Below are 15,903 nucleotides of genomic sequence, written 5' to 3' on the forward strand. Positions count from 1 at the left end.
GATACTAATCCTTCCGACCCATGGGTCTAGGAATGTCTTTCCTTTTTTCGCGTGTTCTTGATGATTTCTTTCATGAGTTTTTATAAATGTACATAACATATGAATGTGTTTGAAGGATATGCTATTTAAAGTTTACAATTCAGTCCTTTTTGTAAACACTATAAAAATGGTTTCGGTTTATGTGCCTGAATTATATTTTCTTCAGAGGTTAGAGCCCTCGAACCTTTCCTGTTTCCCTTCAGACAGCCTGAAAGGGACGTGCTGGCTCAACATCCAGGACAGCCGCTGCGAGGTGAATATTAATGGAGCCACCCTGAAATCCGAATGCTGCGCCACCCTCGGAGCGGCCTGGGGGAGTCCCTGTGAGCGGTGTGAACTAGGTAGGAGCCAGGGCCTGGGGCCTCTGGGCTTCCCCATGGAAGGCTTCCCCCTCAAGTAGGGCATGGTCTTTGTGGTGGATTTCCTTTGTGACCATTGTCTTTTCTGTTCAGAATTTGTCCACTTGTTGAACTGTAAGCAGACCTCAAAAAAAAAGGAATCAGCTGGAATCCATGCACTAAGACCTGTTTGCATGTGTCCCAGTGGGAGAAGAGGGCCCTGTTCCCTTGAGTCTTTTACTTGTTTGTCATTCAGTTGCCAAAATGAAAGCAAAAATGAGTTGTAGGAAAAATGGTGAAAATCTCAATACGAGTCACCTCCTGCAGTTTCCACAGCAAGTCCTGCTCTGTGCTGCCTCAAGGAAGGGATGGTAGAGGTCCTGTTTCTAAGCCCCCACCTTCAACGTGTATCCCATGCTTCTGTTTCTTGAGCTTAAGACTTGTGTCTTTGATAACCGAGTTAAAGCGGGTCCTATTGTTCTTTACAGATACAGCATGCTCAAGAGGGTTTGCCAGGATTAAAGGGGTTACTTGTGAAGGTAAGTGTATTGAAAGTATTTAGTGCAGCACTTAAAAGTAATATTCACTCTCAGACTTCAGAGGCATTTATTAAAAAGCTGAAAATGGCAATAAAAATACTCAGTATCTTCACCAAATACTTAGGCATAATACTCTTAGGAAATAGCTGAAAGTTTTCCGTTTCTCCTCCTTGTGCAGTTGGGTGAATTTCATAAGGACATCAGTAGGGATTCAGGCACAGCCGGGCTGGCAAGGGAGCATGTCTGGGTTGTGTTTTAGAGACGGGCCAGGCTGTGGTCGTTTTCACAGCTGGTGCCTAGGAAAGTGGGTGGCTAGGTTGTGGAATATTTCTACTGAACTCAAGTAGTAATGCACATTGTATTGCAGATTGAATATGCTATACAGGAAATAAGACTGCACCTACTTTTTCTATTGATGACATCTCTATCCTCTGCTTGCTCCATTGTCCTGCAGACGTTAATGAGTGTGAAGTGTTTCCTGGCGTTTGTCCAAATGGGCACTGCGTCAACAGCCAAGGATCTTTTCATTGCGAGTGCCCTGAAGGACTTACGTTGGACGGGACTGGCCGCGTGTGTTTAGGTAAGACTCGTGTATAAAACAAGCCATGAATTTTCTTGTCCTTTGGGCAGTGGCCAGTCCAAAGCCATTGAGTCTGAACTCAGGAAAACTTGTCTTAAACAAGCTATTTTGGGGAAATCACTAGAGGATATTTGATGCTGCTCAAAAATCTGTCTCAGAAGTTTTAGTTTCTTTAAAGATACATTTTAGGCAATTTCAATTTCAGTCTTTCACACTGAGTTAATGGAGCAAGAAAAGTATGTATGTTTTACATGCAGAGGATCAAAACTACTAGCATTTGTAAAACTAACATTCACCTGCTCACTACAGCTGAACGCTCAAGACAGTGAGGAAACTCATGGGCAAAGTTAGATCATTCTTGTTTGAAAACATTGACTTACCCTGGCTCTTGCTTTACCAACCTCAAAGTTGAAATTTTCTTAATGCTTTATTTTCTAAAGATCTAAAATTAGGAAATGCTTTCTCTCAGCACCCCATTGTATGGGAGGGCAGTTTGAGCTTATTCTTTGTCAGAGTCATGTTGAACTGAACCTGAATTTCATCACTGAAAAATCTCTATTAATTTTATATTGTATGCAAAAATATTTTTGTTCATTTGATATTTCCTCCAATAAGCTAGTGAATTTTTAGTTGGTAGAACAAACTTGATACATATTTGTATTTGAAATGTTTTAAATATTTTAAATTCTATTTTATTTACTTGAAATACAGAGACAGAGAAAGAAAGAGATTTTACACTTGTTGGTTAACTTCCTGGAAGTGCACAAAAGCGAGGGTTAAGCCAGGCTAAACCCAGGAGCTTGGAACTAAATCTGGGTCTCAGAACATGTAGGTAGCAGAAACCCAACTTCTTTTTTATATAAGATTTATTTTATTTGTTTGGAAGAGTTACAGGGAAGGAGAGAGATAGAGAAAAATAAATCTTCCATCTGCTGGCTCACTCTCCAAATGGCCGCAATGGCCAGAGCTGAGCTGATCCAGAGCCAGGAGCCAGGAGCTTCTTCCGGATCTCTCACACGGCTGCAAGGGCCTAAGGACTTGGGCCATCCTCCACTGCTTTCCCAGGTTTATTATTAGCAGGGCGCTGGACTGGAAGAGGAGCAGCCGGGACTCAAACCGACATCCATAGGGGATGTAGGTGCTGAAGGCTTGCTGGGTCTTTAACTTGCTGCACCACAGCGCCGGCCCCCAAAACCCACCTTCTTGAACCATCACTTACTGCCCCACAAGGTGTGTATTAGTTGGCAGTTGTATCAGGGGAGCCAGGACCCAAACCCAGGCTCTCAGATATGGGATGAGGGCTTCCCAAACAGTGCCTTAACTGCTGTGCCAAACACCCACCCTTGTATTTCAAACTTAAACATGTAAACAATGACAGTGTTGCATTCAGATATTTAAATGTGTCAGTGTTTTTTAAGTTAGAGATGAAAAAAATAGTTTTCAATACCATACAGTTTAGTTTGATAAGCATGGATATCAGTTTAAATGAATCTTCGGCAGCATATTTAAATTTGGATTGAAAGCATGACTAAAAACATACGGAATTATTTAAAAAGTATTATATCCGATATTTAAAAATAAAAATTCTTCTCAGATTTTTAATTTTTTTAAATTCTCCTAAAGTTATCTACAGTGTTGAGGCAAACAGAGTGTCTTGAGAATGACAGAATAGCATCAGTGTGGTCAATGACTAGTGAAATTAAGTGGTCGTCAGTAACCAAAGGAAGATATGAAGGCATACTATGGCAAATCATTACTCAGCAAAATAAATCTGCATAACATCACGAAAAATCAAAGGCTTTATAATATTTTTAAAGCTATAGTAGATTCTTGATTCTCGTACTGTAGTTAAATGTTTTGTCGCTGAATTATGCTACATTGATTTGTTCTTTTTTGGGGATGTGAGTGTTTCAAGAAGCAGTAGGCATATGAAAATATAAGTGATCCGAGGACAAATATAGGGGCAAACTACTCTGACGGCATCCTCTAAGTCAGGGATCCCAAACTCCAGTGTTGGGAACGGCCAAGTATGTACGTTATTCAAGTCAAGTGGTAACAAGGGGCAGTGGGGACTGTGGAACACACTGGGGACGGGGCTTCAAACAGGTCAAGGAAGGTGGAATTAAAAGAGTTTATTTGGGAACAAAAACTGTTGAAATCCATGCACAGGAGGCATCTTCAAAGAGTTCATGGAAAATGCAAGTCATGAAGAAACTGTGCATGAATTTCAACCTTTTTTTTTTACCAAAATAAACTTCACTTTTAATTCCCTTTTCCCATTTTTTTTTTTTTTAATTACCCTCATACCAACCAAAGATTTGCAAAACCCTGTTCTGACATCTGTGCCAGCCAATCCCAGCCATGGGCTGGCTCTTCTGATTCCTGATGTAAACACTGATGTGAATCCTCAGAAAGGAACGGGATTCCTCTTGTAGGTGATTGTCACATCTTATATACTGAGTTCAACTATCCTTTTCTCTCCCAAGTGATTCCTGAACGGCTTCTTGAACAAATTACTTCATTGACTTCAGAAGTAGGGGGACCCAAGGCAGAGCTCCCAGACCAACTGTAGCTGGTTACACAAAGCTCTCACGTCTTGTGAGCATCTTTTCTTCCTTGGGGATGGTGTTAGGTGAGCTGGCTGTAACAGAGGCCAGCCCCTGGGAGCCGTGTGAGAGAGAAGCTTACCGAATGACTGCCACCTTTCACACCGGCACAAAGTGTGGCTTTTTGGTGACTGTTAATACACATTCAGGGTGGAATCACCTATTGTGAATACCTATGTTCAGTCTCCTGGTTCAAAACAAAAACTAATCACCATAATTTTCTCTTTAAAAACTATACTTTCTGATTACAATACTTGGAAATGCTTGTAACTGGAGGCTAAAGACAGTTGCTAAAGGTGATAATACCTTTGGTTGAGAACATGAAATCATCAATGTTGGCAATTACTAAAATAGCAGGTGTATTAATTTGTTTATATCAGGGATTTCTTTCCCTCTTTTAAGTAGTTTTCAGGTTAGCAAAGGATTTAATGGCTTGAAATGCTATTGTCAAAGCAATCTTGTAACCTTGGTTAAAGAAAATCCTTCCTGAACTCAAGCTTATTTGTAATTGAACAGCCAAGTGTTTGTGGTTGTACCAGCAGCTCTCCTGGCTGACAGGTGGCTGTGTTATTTGTAGATTGCTGGTTTACCCTGTTTCTGTTTACTGATGCTTTAGAATCCTGAAATAGTGCCATGTTGCAAAATTGTAGGGAAATGTGACATTCAAATAGCTCAGTATGTTAGTAGAGATTTACATAATAATGGGAAAAAAACTATGTTGGAAAAGGTAAATTTGGCAGGGAAAAAAATGATGAATGCAATAATAGCATATTTTCCTCCCACAATGCAATTTTAAGTCATACCAAATAAGTTTATGTTTATGACCCAGATCTGATGGAACTGCCCCATAGCCACTTTAAGCAGTTTGGTGAACCATAAAAACTTGTCACTGAGATAGATTCTTTTTCTCATTCTGAGCAATACCAAAAAAGGGGAATCACAGGTGATGACAGGAAGGAGATGAGTCACAGGGCCTCCTCGTCCCGGAGGTTGCCTGGGAGACTGGTGATACTGCAGAGGTCCCAGCTCTGCTGTCGTCAGTGACTCTTACAGTGGAGACTGTTCCCGCAGCTTGGGGCTGTGAGTCTCACCCACCCAGGGTCTCCCCAGGGCCCTGCAGAGGCTCGGGGTGCCGATGTCGAATGAGCGCTCAGTCATGTGGCACCTGTGACTCCGCTCTCTCTGTAGACATCCGCATGGAGCAGTGTTTCCTGAAGTGGGATGAAGATGAATGCATCCACCCCGTCCCTGGGAAGTTCCGCATGGACGCCTGCTGCTGTGCAGTCGGTGCTGCCTGGGGCAGCGAGTGCGAGGAGTGCCCCAAGCCTGGCACCAAGGAGTACGAGGCCCTGTGCCCCCGGGGACCCGGCTTTGCCAACAGAGGGGATGTTCTGACCGGGCGACCATTCTACAAAGGTAACCACGGTGCCTTTGCACCAGCACAGTACTGTCCACTTGTCCCAGAGAATCGGTTTAGCTTTAAACGTCTGGTTCAGACTTCATTTTCTTTGTTACGTCTGCTTTGAGGCCAGCCTCATGACTGCTCTCCAACAGGCTACTAAGGTAGAAGGACAGAACAGGCGGCTGGCCTGCTCTTCCCACCTCCCCTCCTCCCAGTTCCCCACTTCCCAATTCCCCACTTCCCACCTCCCCTCTTCCCACCTCCCCTCTTCCCACCTCCCCTCTTCCCAGTTCCCCTCTTCCCAGTTCCCCTCTTCCCACCTCCCCTCTTCCCAGTTCCCCTGCTTTCCTTTGCACAGCCAGAGATGTGGTCCTGAGAGCAACATTGGTGGCAGAAAGTGCTCTGTCCCCACATCTTTTAGGAAGCAAACGGTCAGAAACGAAGGAATCAATGCTCTCACCTGAGAGCACACAATCACTCTCACAGTGGAAACTTTGCTTCCGTGGGATCATTGAAAACTGTCCCAGATCTCACTGGGCAGGAGGTGATCATTCACCCTCAACACGGTGGCCTGGCCTGCTGATAGCAACCTGCTCTACAGCCCAGATTTATTTTGCTTCAGATATCAATGAATGCAAAGCCTTCCCTGGAATGTGCACCTACGGCAAGTGCAGAAACACAATCGGAAGCTTCAAGTGCCGCTGCAATAGTGGCTTTGCTTTGGACTTGGAGGAGAGAAACTGCACAGGTGAGGCTCCTTCCTTTCAGTGGGTGAAACGTGGTGCTGTTTGTCTTTGTGTGAAGATGCCGCCTTGCGTTGCCCACACTGTCACTGGAATGTTGGAGATTTTTACTTTTATTTATTTTCCCTACACTTAGAGTGTTGCCGGTGAGCTTGTGAGAGCGCTCCAAAGCGGCACAGAAATGTTAGTTGTTTTGCACAGGAAAGACATCAAAACAAGATTTCTAGAATGTGTGAGGACAAAGAATATGCTCATTGAATCCGCAGCAGTTAATTAAATAGTACAGTGCTTAAATTTTATAATTTATAATAAAGAAATTAACAATATATTTTTCTCATCTATGAACAGTATCCTCAGTAATTCAGCTTCATCCACCATCCGTAGCCATGACCACTGAGTTTAGTTTGGAAACATAACAAGTACCAGATTTTTGTATCATTCCAATGCATGAACATATGTCCTAGATCTTATTTTTTGAACTCGCTTTATTATTTGAAAGAGAGAGACAGAAACAGATATAGACAGAGAGATCTTGCATCCACTAGTTCACTCTCCAGATGCTTACAACTAGGCCAGACCAAAGCTAGGAACCCAGAAGTCAGTCCAGGCTCCCCTTGAGGGCAGCAGGGAACCAAGGACTTAAGTTATCACCGGTGCCCCCTCCCAGGAGGCACTTCAGCAGGGAGCTGGAATCCAGAGCAGAGCCAGGACTCAAACCCAGGGCACTATGATACGGTGTGCGGGTGTCCCTCGTAGTGTCTTTACTGTGCTAAATGCCCAGCAGACCCCTCTTCGTGTCCGTTCTGGAGTTTTCCCTTTTTTTGTGATACCGTGGAATTGTCTGCCGTGGCTCCTTCCTGTCCTGTGCAGAGCAGGCCTAGACTGTCCCGAGGTGTTGGACAGCTGTGCTGGAGTCTTCTGCAGTGCCGCTGCCTTGACGCTCAGCTCCACCGCCATGCTGATCCCCCACCACTGTGTTCCCCACTTGGGCAGCAACGCTTCCTGCCGGGAGAATCTGAGCAGAGCCAACGACGGAGAATCCCACACTGCCACCCAGACTTCCCGCCCCCTAGACCCACTCACCCACCCGATGACCGAGAATCCTGCACTGCCACCCAGGCTTCCTGCTCCTTAGGCCCACTCACCCACCTGAGGATGGAGAATCCCACACTGCCGCCCCAGGCTTCCCCCTCCTTAGGCCCACTCAGCCACCTGAGGATGGAGAATCCCACACTGCCGCCCCAGGCTTCCCCCTCCTTAGGCCCACTCACCCACCCCTGCGCCCTTCCTGCATTCCCCTGCCCTTGGCTTGCTGACCTCTTGTCCTAGCCTGCAGGTCCCTGCCTGTTTCCTTCCTCTTTTCTGGTAGCCAGCACCCTTCGCACACAACGCACAGCATCCTCCGACGGCTCCCTTTGGCTCCCAGCTCCCCTCCTCCGGCTGCAGAGATGATGCGCTCCCTGCTTCTGCGGTTACTCCCCTGCTCTGGCTCTCTGCCCTGCTGCAGCTGTAGGTTCTGGCTCAGCAAGGGCCACACCTCTCTCTTCACTGGACCCTTTACCTCCTCCTGTGAGCGGGCTCACGGGGCTTCCTCCACCCTTTATTCCCTTCAACCACAGTCCTGTTTTCCCACTTTGACTTCGCCTTCTCTCCTAACCACGATTTTGATTTTCCTATTAGGCACATCTGCATACTCTTGAAAAACACGTTTGTTGAGTTAATGTAACAATCCCTGTGGTGCCTGCACTCCTTGACCTGTGCTGGCCAGACCCTCCTTCAGGTCTTCCGCTCTCCGTGTCTGTGGCCCTTCCCTGTCCCATGGCCTTTCCATGCCCCTCCCTAGCCTTCCCAGCTCCTTCCTGCCGCCCCCTCCCCTGGGTGTTGGCCAGTCCTGGCTGTCCCACTTTCTGCAACTCCAAGTTCACCTGCCATCCCAGCTGAATACTTGATGCTCACCTTCCACTCAGCCTGAGTTCCTCTCCTGGGCTTCTCACTTCTGTCTGGACGGTTTCCCTTTGCCCCAAGGCTCCTTCTGCCCCAGCTTGGCCCTGCATTCCTCCCACTACGGGTTACCCTGTGTGTCCTCATAGCATCGTTGCCCTCACTGCTGATGGCTCCATCTTAACCTTGACATGTCTCATTCCTGGTGGACAAGTGGGAACGTTGTGCAGATTCCTCCAGCGCAGTGGCTTTTTTGAGTACTTAGGATATTTCTTCTTAAGGCAGATGTGGGAGAAGCTCCTCAGGAAAAAGAACACAAGGCAGAGACTGGGCTGCAGGAAGTGTGTTAGAAATTACTCTTGAGATTAGCAATGAGGAAGGGAAGGGGGGGAAGCAGGTGTGGCCAGCAGAGGCTAGGCTGAAGTGCAGTGGCACCAAAGTGCTCATCCCAGGCCACCGTGCACCTTGGGAACTGGGATGGCCCATCAGAGCCATCGTGAGGACAGCAAAGGGGCTGGCAGGTACGTCCCCACATGACCAACCTTGGACACAACTGCCCATGGAGGATGTGGCCGTGGGAAGGAGGTTCTCTCAGCTGAAGCTTCAGCCAAAGTGAAGGGACATCGAGGGCTTTCTGAGCAGCACTGCCAACAGCCCAGTGGGCGTGGACCTGGGCCCCCAATCTCAGCAGCTGCTGCGCTGCGGGCTCCTCCAAGGTCTTCCAGCTGGTGAGGTTTCTCGGTCAGATTCTCCGTCTCCACAGCCATCAGCGTTATCATCCCCAGGCAGAGCTGCGATGGTGGAGCTTCCCACGAAACCGCTTGCACTGTTGCAGGCCATCCTGGACCTGGACAGAGGCTGCAGAGAGCAACCCCCCCCCCCCCGCCGCCGCCGCCCCGTCTCGTCTTGGGAGTGGCAGTGGCAGTCACTTAATGTCTCTGACACTTGTTCTGTTACTGTGCAAGAGAGACACTTGTGGGCAGCCCTGCCTTGTTTGGAGATAGGACATGACATTCCCTGGGCACTGCTGGCTGCCTTTCCTCACAGCGTGTAGGAGGCCTCCTCTGTGTGCAGCACCCCCAGTGAGCCTGCCCATCCAGCTGTCCTTACACTCACATCAGCTCCACACTGTGATCGGCAGCTGATGGTCTTGGAGATGTGTTGCTTTTCTACAGCTTATGCATTTGTGTCTGACTTCTCTGTTCCACATCTGTTGAGCTAGAATTTCTCTTCTTTTTAAGATTTATTTATTTATTTGAAAGCCTGAATTAGAGAGCAGATGGAGAGAAATCTTTCATCTGCTGATTCACTCCCCAGATGGTCGCAGTGGCCAGCATTGGGTCAAAATGACACCAGCCAGGAGCCAGAACTTTTTGTGTGTCTCCTGCGTGGGTAGCAGGGGCTCAAGCACTTGGGCCATCTTCTGCTGCTTTACTCTGGCCATTAGCAGGGAGCTGGATTGGAAGTGGAACAGCCAGGACACAAACCTGCACCCATATGGGATGGTTGCAGTGGAGGTGGGGGCTTTTCCCTGCAACACCAGAACACATGCCCGTTTTGAGCTAAAATTTCTATCCATCCTTCAAGGACCAAGTCAAAAGCTACCTCCTCCAAAATATCGCTTCTTTTTATGAAGAAAATAAGATTGATATATTTATTTGAAAGGCAGAGTTACAGACGGGGAGGTGGAGGGGAGGGTGGGAGATTTTCTACTTGCTAGTTCATTCCCCAAATGGCAGCGATAGCCAGGACTGAGCCAGATGGAAGCCAGGAGCCTAGAGCTCCCTCCAGGTGTCCCACATGTGTGCTGAAGTCCACGGTCTTGGGCCGTCTTTCACTGCTTTCCCAGGTGCATTAGCAGGAAGCTGTATCAGAAGTGGAGCAGTCAGGTCTTGAACCTGTGCCTATATGGGATGCCAGTGTTGCAGGCGGCACCTGGTGTGCCACAGCACCCACTCTCTGTGCTGAGCAAGAACTGTTTGTTGTAATTCTGTGATATGAGTTCCTTTATGGAGAAGGGACATGATTTCCTACAGACCCTGCAAGCAGTGGACCAGAAACTGCATCCAAGCAGCTGGGTGGGCCTGGAGCCCTTACTCTGCGCATAACACCTCCCAGCAACTGGAAGTTGTCTCTGCTCTCCTAGTTCCTCGTGTGACTCCTCCCACCGCCTCCTAGGTGCTGGTGAATAAGAAGAGAATTCATGTGTGTGTTACTAGCTGCTGTAGTTGATGAGGTTTTTTTGTTTTAAAGGACGTACTTACTTTTTAAAAATACATTATCGCCTGTGATTAGGGAAGTATTTTAAGAATGGAAGTGGGAAGGAAACAGGGAATGGGACCCCCAAGAGAACATGCACACAGATCATCCACTGACTAAATACTGTGATAGACAAACCTTAGAGTTAAATAGGTGATGATAGAAGTATTTTCCCCACCATAACAGATTGTCTAATAGGTAATATTTTCATAAACATTTTACATAAGCATGATTTCTCTATTGAAACATCTTTTTATAGAAATGTTTTTTTGTTTGTTTTTTTGTACTTAAAAGGCAGAGTTACAGAGAAAGAGGGAGATCTGCCATCGGCTAATTCACTACCCCAAATGGCCAGGGCAGGGCCAGGCTAAAGCCAGGAGCCTGGAATTCCATCCAGTTCTCCCACATGGGTTACAGGGGCCTACTTTGGGCATTTTCCACTGTCTTCCCAGGCACATTAGCAGGGAGTTGGATTGGACATGGAGCAGCGTGTTCATATGGGATGCCGGCATCACACACGGTGGTTCAACATGCTGTACCACAGCACTGGCCAGGAATCTTAGTTACAGACGTGGGATATTTCACAGAGAATCCTGTTTGGTGGAGTAGAGATGTTTCTGTGGGATACTTTTCTTTTCTTTAGTATAGACAAAGCGACAGATGAATCAAGTTTCTTGATTTAAAAAAAAAAAATTAGTTCAGTGGGCCTTTCACAACAGATTGGCACAGGAACTCAGACTGGGTGGTGTCCCATGGCCCGGCCCCAGCCATGCACTCTCAGGCACATGTGAGTCCACCGTCTTCCTCGGAGGCAGCTTTGTCTGTGTGGTCTGCCAGCCACCCCTGCTCAGGGGCAGCCCCCGGTCTCCACGCGGTGCCCCAGGGTGGCACGGCAGAGCCAGCAGGGCCTTCGAGTCGCACGCAGCCTGGGCGCCTGCCTCGTCTGCCACAGTTGGTTGCTTTGTCCTTCCATTACCGTTTCTGAGCCACAAAGGCCAGGATTCCAGAACTCTTACAGGCACCGCTTGCCAGTTGGCTGTGACAGTTTTGGCAGTTGGGGCAAGGAATGTGCCCGAGGCCTCGTCCCCACTGCTAGTCTATGGTTTCTGCTGGCGTTTCAGGCGTGCAGCACCTGCCCCTGGAGGGCCCGGTCCCCTCCCTAGCCTTGGGTGCCTTCTCCTCTCAGTGCCTTTTTTCTTTCTCTTAACCGACGGGCATCAGACATCGACGAGTGCAGGATCTCCCCCGACCTGTGTGGCAGCGGAGTCTGCGTCAACACACCGGGCAGCTTTGAGTGCGAGTGCTTCCATGGCTACGAAAGCGGGTTCATGATGATGAAGAACTGCATGGGTAAGCGCGGCCGTTCCTGCGCGCCAGCCTCCGGCAGCCTGACGCACACCCCTGCGCTCCAGTCTCCACACAGGGCCATGGCAAGGAGAGAGAGGAGACCAGCTGCAGACAGAAGCTGAGTCCTTGGGGAACCCCAGCCCCTTGGTGCCTTAGGGACAGAGAGCTCCTGGGACTGAATTATGCTTACTGATAGAATCTGAAATCTGCACCCTGGCTGTTACCCAGAGGGAGTTCATGTGCAAGGGATGGTGGCATTGTGTGGTGACCCCAGAGTTTGTGTTCAGCCAGGCTAACCCAGGTTGTTTTCGTGAGCTGCGTGTTATTGCAAACCCGGTAGATACCCCCAACCTCTTAGCCCAGTGCTTGATTTTCAGGGATGTTGGGACCTGGCTCATGGAACATAGTAGGTTAGGAGTCCGAGATTGTCTTTCCCTTTGCTTTGAGACACAGGCACCAGAGCACTGACAGCAGCAGGGTGACTTGGCCTCAATCCAGGCTCTCGTGAGCTCGTTCATTTCATGTGCGCAGATTTCGCAGTAACTTCCTGCTAAAGCAGGATCCCCCGGGTGTGCTGCTGGTTGTAGAAGACTCGAGGCGCCTGTGACCCACGCCTAGTCAGTGTAGCTCTTGCCTTTGAGTCACACACTTACCTCGGGAAATGTTCTTTGTCCCATGCTGTTTGCGTGAATAATGGATCTCACGTTTTTACCTTTCAGACATTGACGAATGTGAACGTAACCCTCTCCTTTGTAGGGGTGGCACCTGCGTGAACACTGAGGGCAGCTTCCAGTGTGACTGCCCCCTGGGACACGAGCTGTCACCATCACGGGAGGACTGTGTGGGTGAGTTTGTCTGATAACAGATCAGAGATCCGTGCTGGCAAACTTGGCGGGCACGTGAAATCCCGCTTATCACATGTGTCGGAATTCAGAGAATGTGGGATGGATTTCTGGCTCTGATGATGCTGCCCTTATCTCTGTCTTGTATTGTGTAAAAAGTAACTGTACGAGGATGTGTGTCACGCTGCTGTTGTATTGCTGTTCTTTTGGGACTGCGTTGTTAGTATTAGCTTATCTTTGGGAGTTTTTAGGTACTTCCCAACATAGGAAGGCCGGTTTATTGTTGAATAGGCAATTTAAACTGTGGATGACACCTGTCCGGGCACAGAGACACACACACACGGTGAAAACACAAACTAGTGAGATGAAATCTGCCTTGTCAACACATACGTTGGTTCACCTAATCGTCATTCCTATAGAGAGAGCACATAGCACCCATTGGTTTATAGTTTTCAGTAACGCAAATTAAAATAAATAAGCACGTGAGGGCCCTGTTGTCCTGTCTCTGTTTGGTGGAGTTGGCTGTCTTTCCTCAAGTTATGTAGGCAACAGTTGACTACCTGGTGAAGCCCAGGTGAGCCTGCCAGTGTAAACTCATGCATTACGTAGTCGTAAGCTCTTTTTCTGGCATGTGCTGAACCTCTGTGCTCTAATGTGTTGTCTCTAGCTGTATATGGCTATGTACATTTGATTTAAATGGATTATCTTAGTCACACCGCACACAGTTCAAATGCTTGCGGGCAGCTGCAGCTACACGTGAGACAGTCCTTCTTCTGTCCCTGTGTAGGAAGTTTCCCTCGGCAGCACTGTTGTGGATAGATAGAAGAGACAGCCCAGGGGACCATCCTAGTGTTTCAGTCAGCCACGTTCTTGATGGGGCCAGTGATTTGGCTGGTGCCTAAGACTGTGACTCTGTGTATTTCCTCTAGATATTAATGAGTGCTCGCTGAGTGACAATCTCTGCAGAAATGGGAAGTGTGTGAACATGATTGGAACCTATCAGTGCTCCTGCAATCCTGGATACCAGGCCACGCCAGATCGCCAAGGCTGCACAGGTGAGAGGAGACCCAGCAGGCCTGAGACTCCTATTTTTCAACTCATCTAGGGAAACTTGGTACTGAATAGATAAGGAAGCCTATGAGAGCCTTTTGTCCCAAAAATGAACCCAAGGGTTGGGGAGGTCTCTCGGATGCCATGGTTTGCTGGTTTCATAGTGGCCACAATGGTCCTACGGCAGTAGATACCTGAACCCCAGTGTTAACATACTTGGCAGGCTCTTTTCTGTGGAGTTACTGGAGGAAATGTCAGGTGGAATGATGCCTAAGAGGACAGAGAGCCGTGGTACAGTGCTAAATCAACAGTCAGGAGACCACACAAAGCCATTGAAGCATTGTCTGTTTAAAAGAAGGAAGACTGTCCTCTGCCTGTGTTAGGGAAGGAACCGCCGTAGGTCACGCGGCTGCAACGCTGTTTTCCCAGATATCGACGAGTGCATGATAATGAACGGAGGCTGTGACACGCGGTGCACCAACTCGGAAGGAAGCTACGAATGCAGCTGTAGCGAAGGCTATGCCCTGATGCCGGATGGGAGGTCCTGTGCAGGTACAGACAGCACACATCCCAGACGCCAGGTCTGCAGTGCTCCAGAAATAAGGATCCACGTGCTGCGCGGCGAACATGCACAGGGAGTCGTACTGGAGGTTGCCGAGAGGCGTGCTTGTTTTCATCCGGTGTCAACTTTGTGTCCTCAGATATCGACGAGTGTGACAACAACGCCGATATCTGTGACGGGGGCCAGTGCACCAACATCCCCGGAGAGTATCGCTGCCTCTGCTATGACGGCTTCATGGCTTCCATGGACATGAAGACGTGTATCGGTGTGTACCATGAGCAAGGAACAGTGCTTACTCCCACTCAGATGCACAGAGAAATGCAAGCCTCTGTACTAGAACCATGAAGTCTGAATAATAATTATAAAAAAAATCCTTAGTTAAATAGTAAATTTATCTGCTATGCTATGTCTTAGAAGCGTATTGTATTTCAGATTTGATCTGTGTGTTTCAGCTTTATGCTGTTAACAGACATCTTTTCAGTGAGCTTTGGTACAAACAAGTAGTAACCAAAATATTGAACGTGCATTTTCTAGATGTGAACGAGTGTGACTTGAACTCAAACATCTGCATGTTTGGGGAATGTGAGAACACCAAGGGGTCCTTCATTTGCCACTGCCAGCTGGGTTACTCAGTGAAGAAGGGCTCCACCGGCTGCACAGGTAGGTGTCAGCCCTGGGATCTCCAGGTTGCAGCTTCATAGATTGCAGGCCAACCTTCTGTATCGTCTCAGACCAGCTGCCCACACCCAGCGCAGGCACTGGGTAACTGAGTGTGCAGAATGCACTGGACACCTCTTCTGTAGATGGACTATGAGCCACGCACTAGGGAGCCAGCCTTGGGCTGGCAGAGGGGGTGGGTAGGTGAGGCATCCGCTACCCAGGGTTCTCCTGTGCCCCTGGTGTCTTGCTGTCTTACTGCAGCTGCTGCCCAAAGGGAACCCCACACAGAGAGCAGGGGTGGGGAAGGCCCAGGAGGGAGCCAGCTCTTGCTGAAGTTTGCGGTTGTTCCCAACGACGGGCAGTTCCCTTGACCTCTCCCTTCCTTTCCCCCATAATTCCCTCCCTCTTTCTCTTCTCTCCATTTGCTTTTGGCTTCTCATCTCTCTACCTAGATTTCCTATTATTTTCCTGCCCTCTTTCTTTGCTCACCCCAACCCCTCTATTCCTTGTTCCTTTTTCTCTATTGAACAGCTTGAGCCGTTTGCATATAGCTGGGGCCAGAGCAGGCCGAAGTCCAGGTGTTCCTCAGTGCTCAGGTCAGGCCAGTGGATGGTGTTGCGCACAGGGCAGGTGGTGGGTGGTTCCAGCTGCAGCCAGGCCTGCAGGCTGACCCCTCTAAGAAAAAAAGTCACAAAGGGAAGTGTATTTGTCATGTTTGGCGCTAGCAGAGCTGATGTGAAGCTGAAGTGTGAGTATGTGTATGATTGCAGCAGCTACAATAAGTAATGCGTGAGTCAAGTAAAACATACCATTGTTTATATTCTAGAAAGCTTTGGGAAACCAAATTTATGTAGTTAATGGATAGTCACACACTCATTTACTTATACAGACAGTCATGTGTCAAAGACAAGGAAGCGTTCTGAGAAATGTGTTTTTGGGTGATTTTGTCGTATGCAAGTGTAATAGAATGAGCTTGTAGAAACTGAAACAGTCAC

General features: G+C 48.1%; 1 protein-coding gene across 2 annotated transcripts in view; it reads left to right on the forward strand.

The window, feature by feature from the left end:
* Positions 1 to 15,903, forward strand: part of FBN2 (fibrillin 2) — a 242,414-nt gene that overhangs the window by 159,948 nt on the left and 66,563 nt on the right. For both annotated transcript variants that reach the window (XM_062189229.1, XM_062189230.1), the window contains 11 exons: positions 243 to 380; positions 866 to 916; positions 1,371 to 1,496; positions 5,291 to 5,518; positions 6,127 to 6,252; positions 11,669 to 11,797; positions 12,514 to 12,639; positions 13,566 to 13,691; positions 14,116 to 14,238; positions 14,388 to 14,513; positions 14,783 to 14,908. In XM_062189229.1, coding sequence (XP_062045213.1) covers positions 243 to 380; positions 866 to 916; positions 1,371 to 1,496; positions 5,291 to 5,518; positions 6,127 to 6,252; positions 11,669 to 11,797; positions 12,514 to 12,639; positions 13,566 to 13,691; positions 14,116 to 14,238; positions 14,388 to 14,513; positions 14,783 to 14,908 — 1,425 coding nt within the window. The remainder of the gene's footprint in view (positions 1 to 242; positions 381 to 865; positions 917 to 1,370; positions 1,497 to 5,290; positions 5,519 to 6,126; positions 6,253 to 11,668; positions 11,798 to 12,513; positions 12,640 to 13,565; positions 13,692 to 14,115; positions 14,239 to 14,387; positions 14,514 to 14,782; positions 14,909 to 15,903) is intronic.

Source organism: Lepus europaeus, chromosome 4 (genome assembly GCF_033115175.1).
Source record: "Lepus europaeus isolate LE1 chromosome 4, mLepTim1.pri, whole genome shotgun sequence".
NCBI classification, from domain to species: Eukaryota; Metazoa; Chordata; class Mammalia; order Lagomorpha; family Leporidae; genus Lepus; species Lepus europaeus.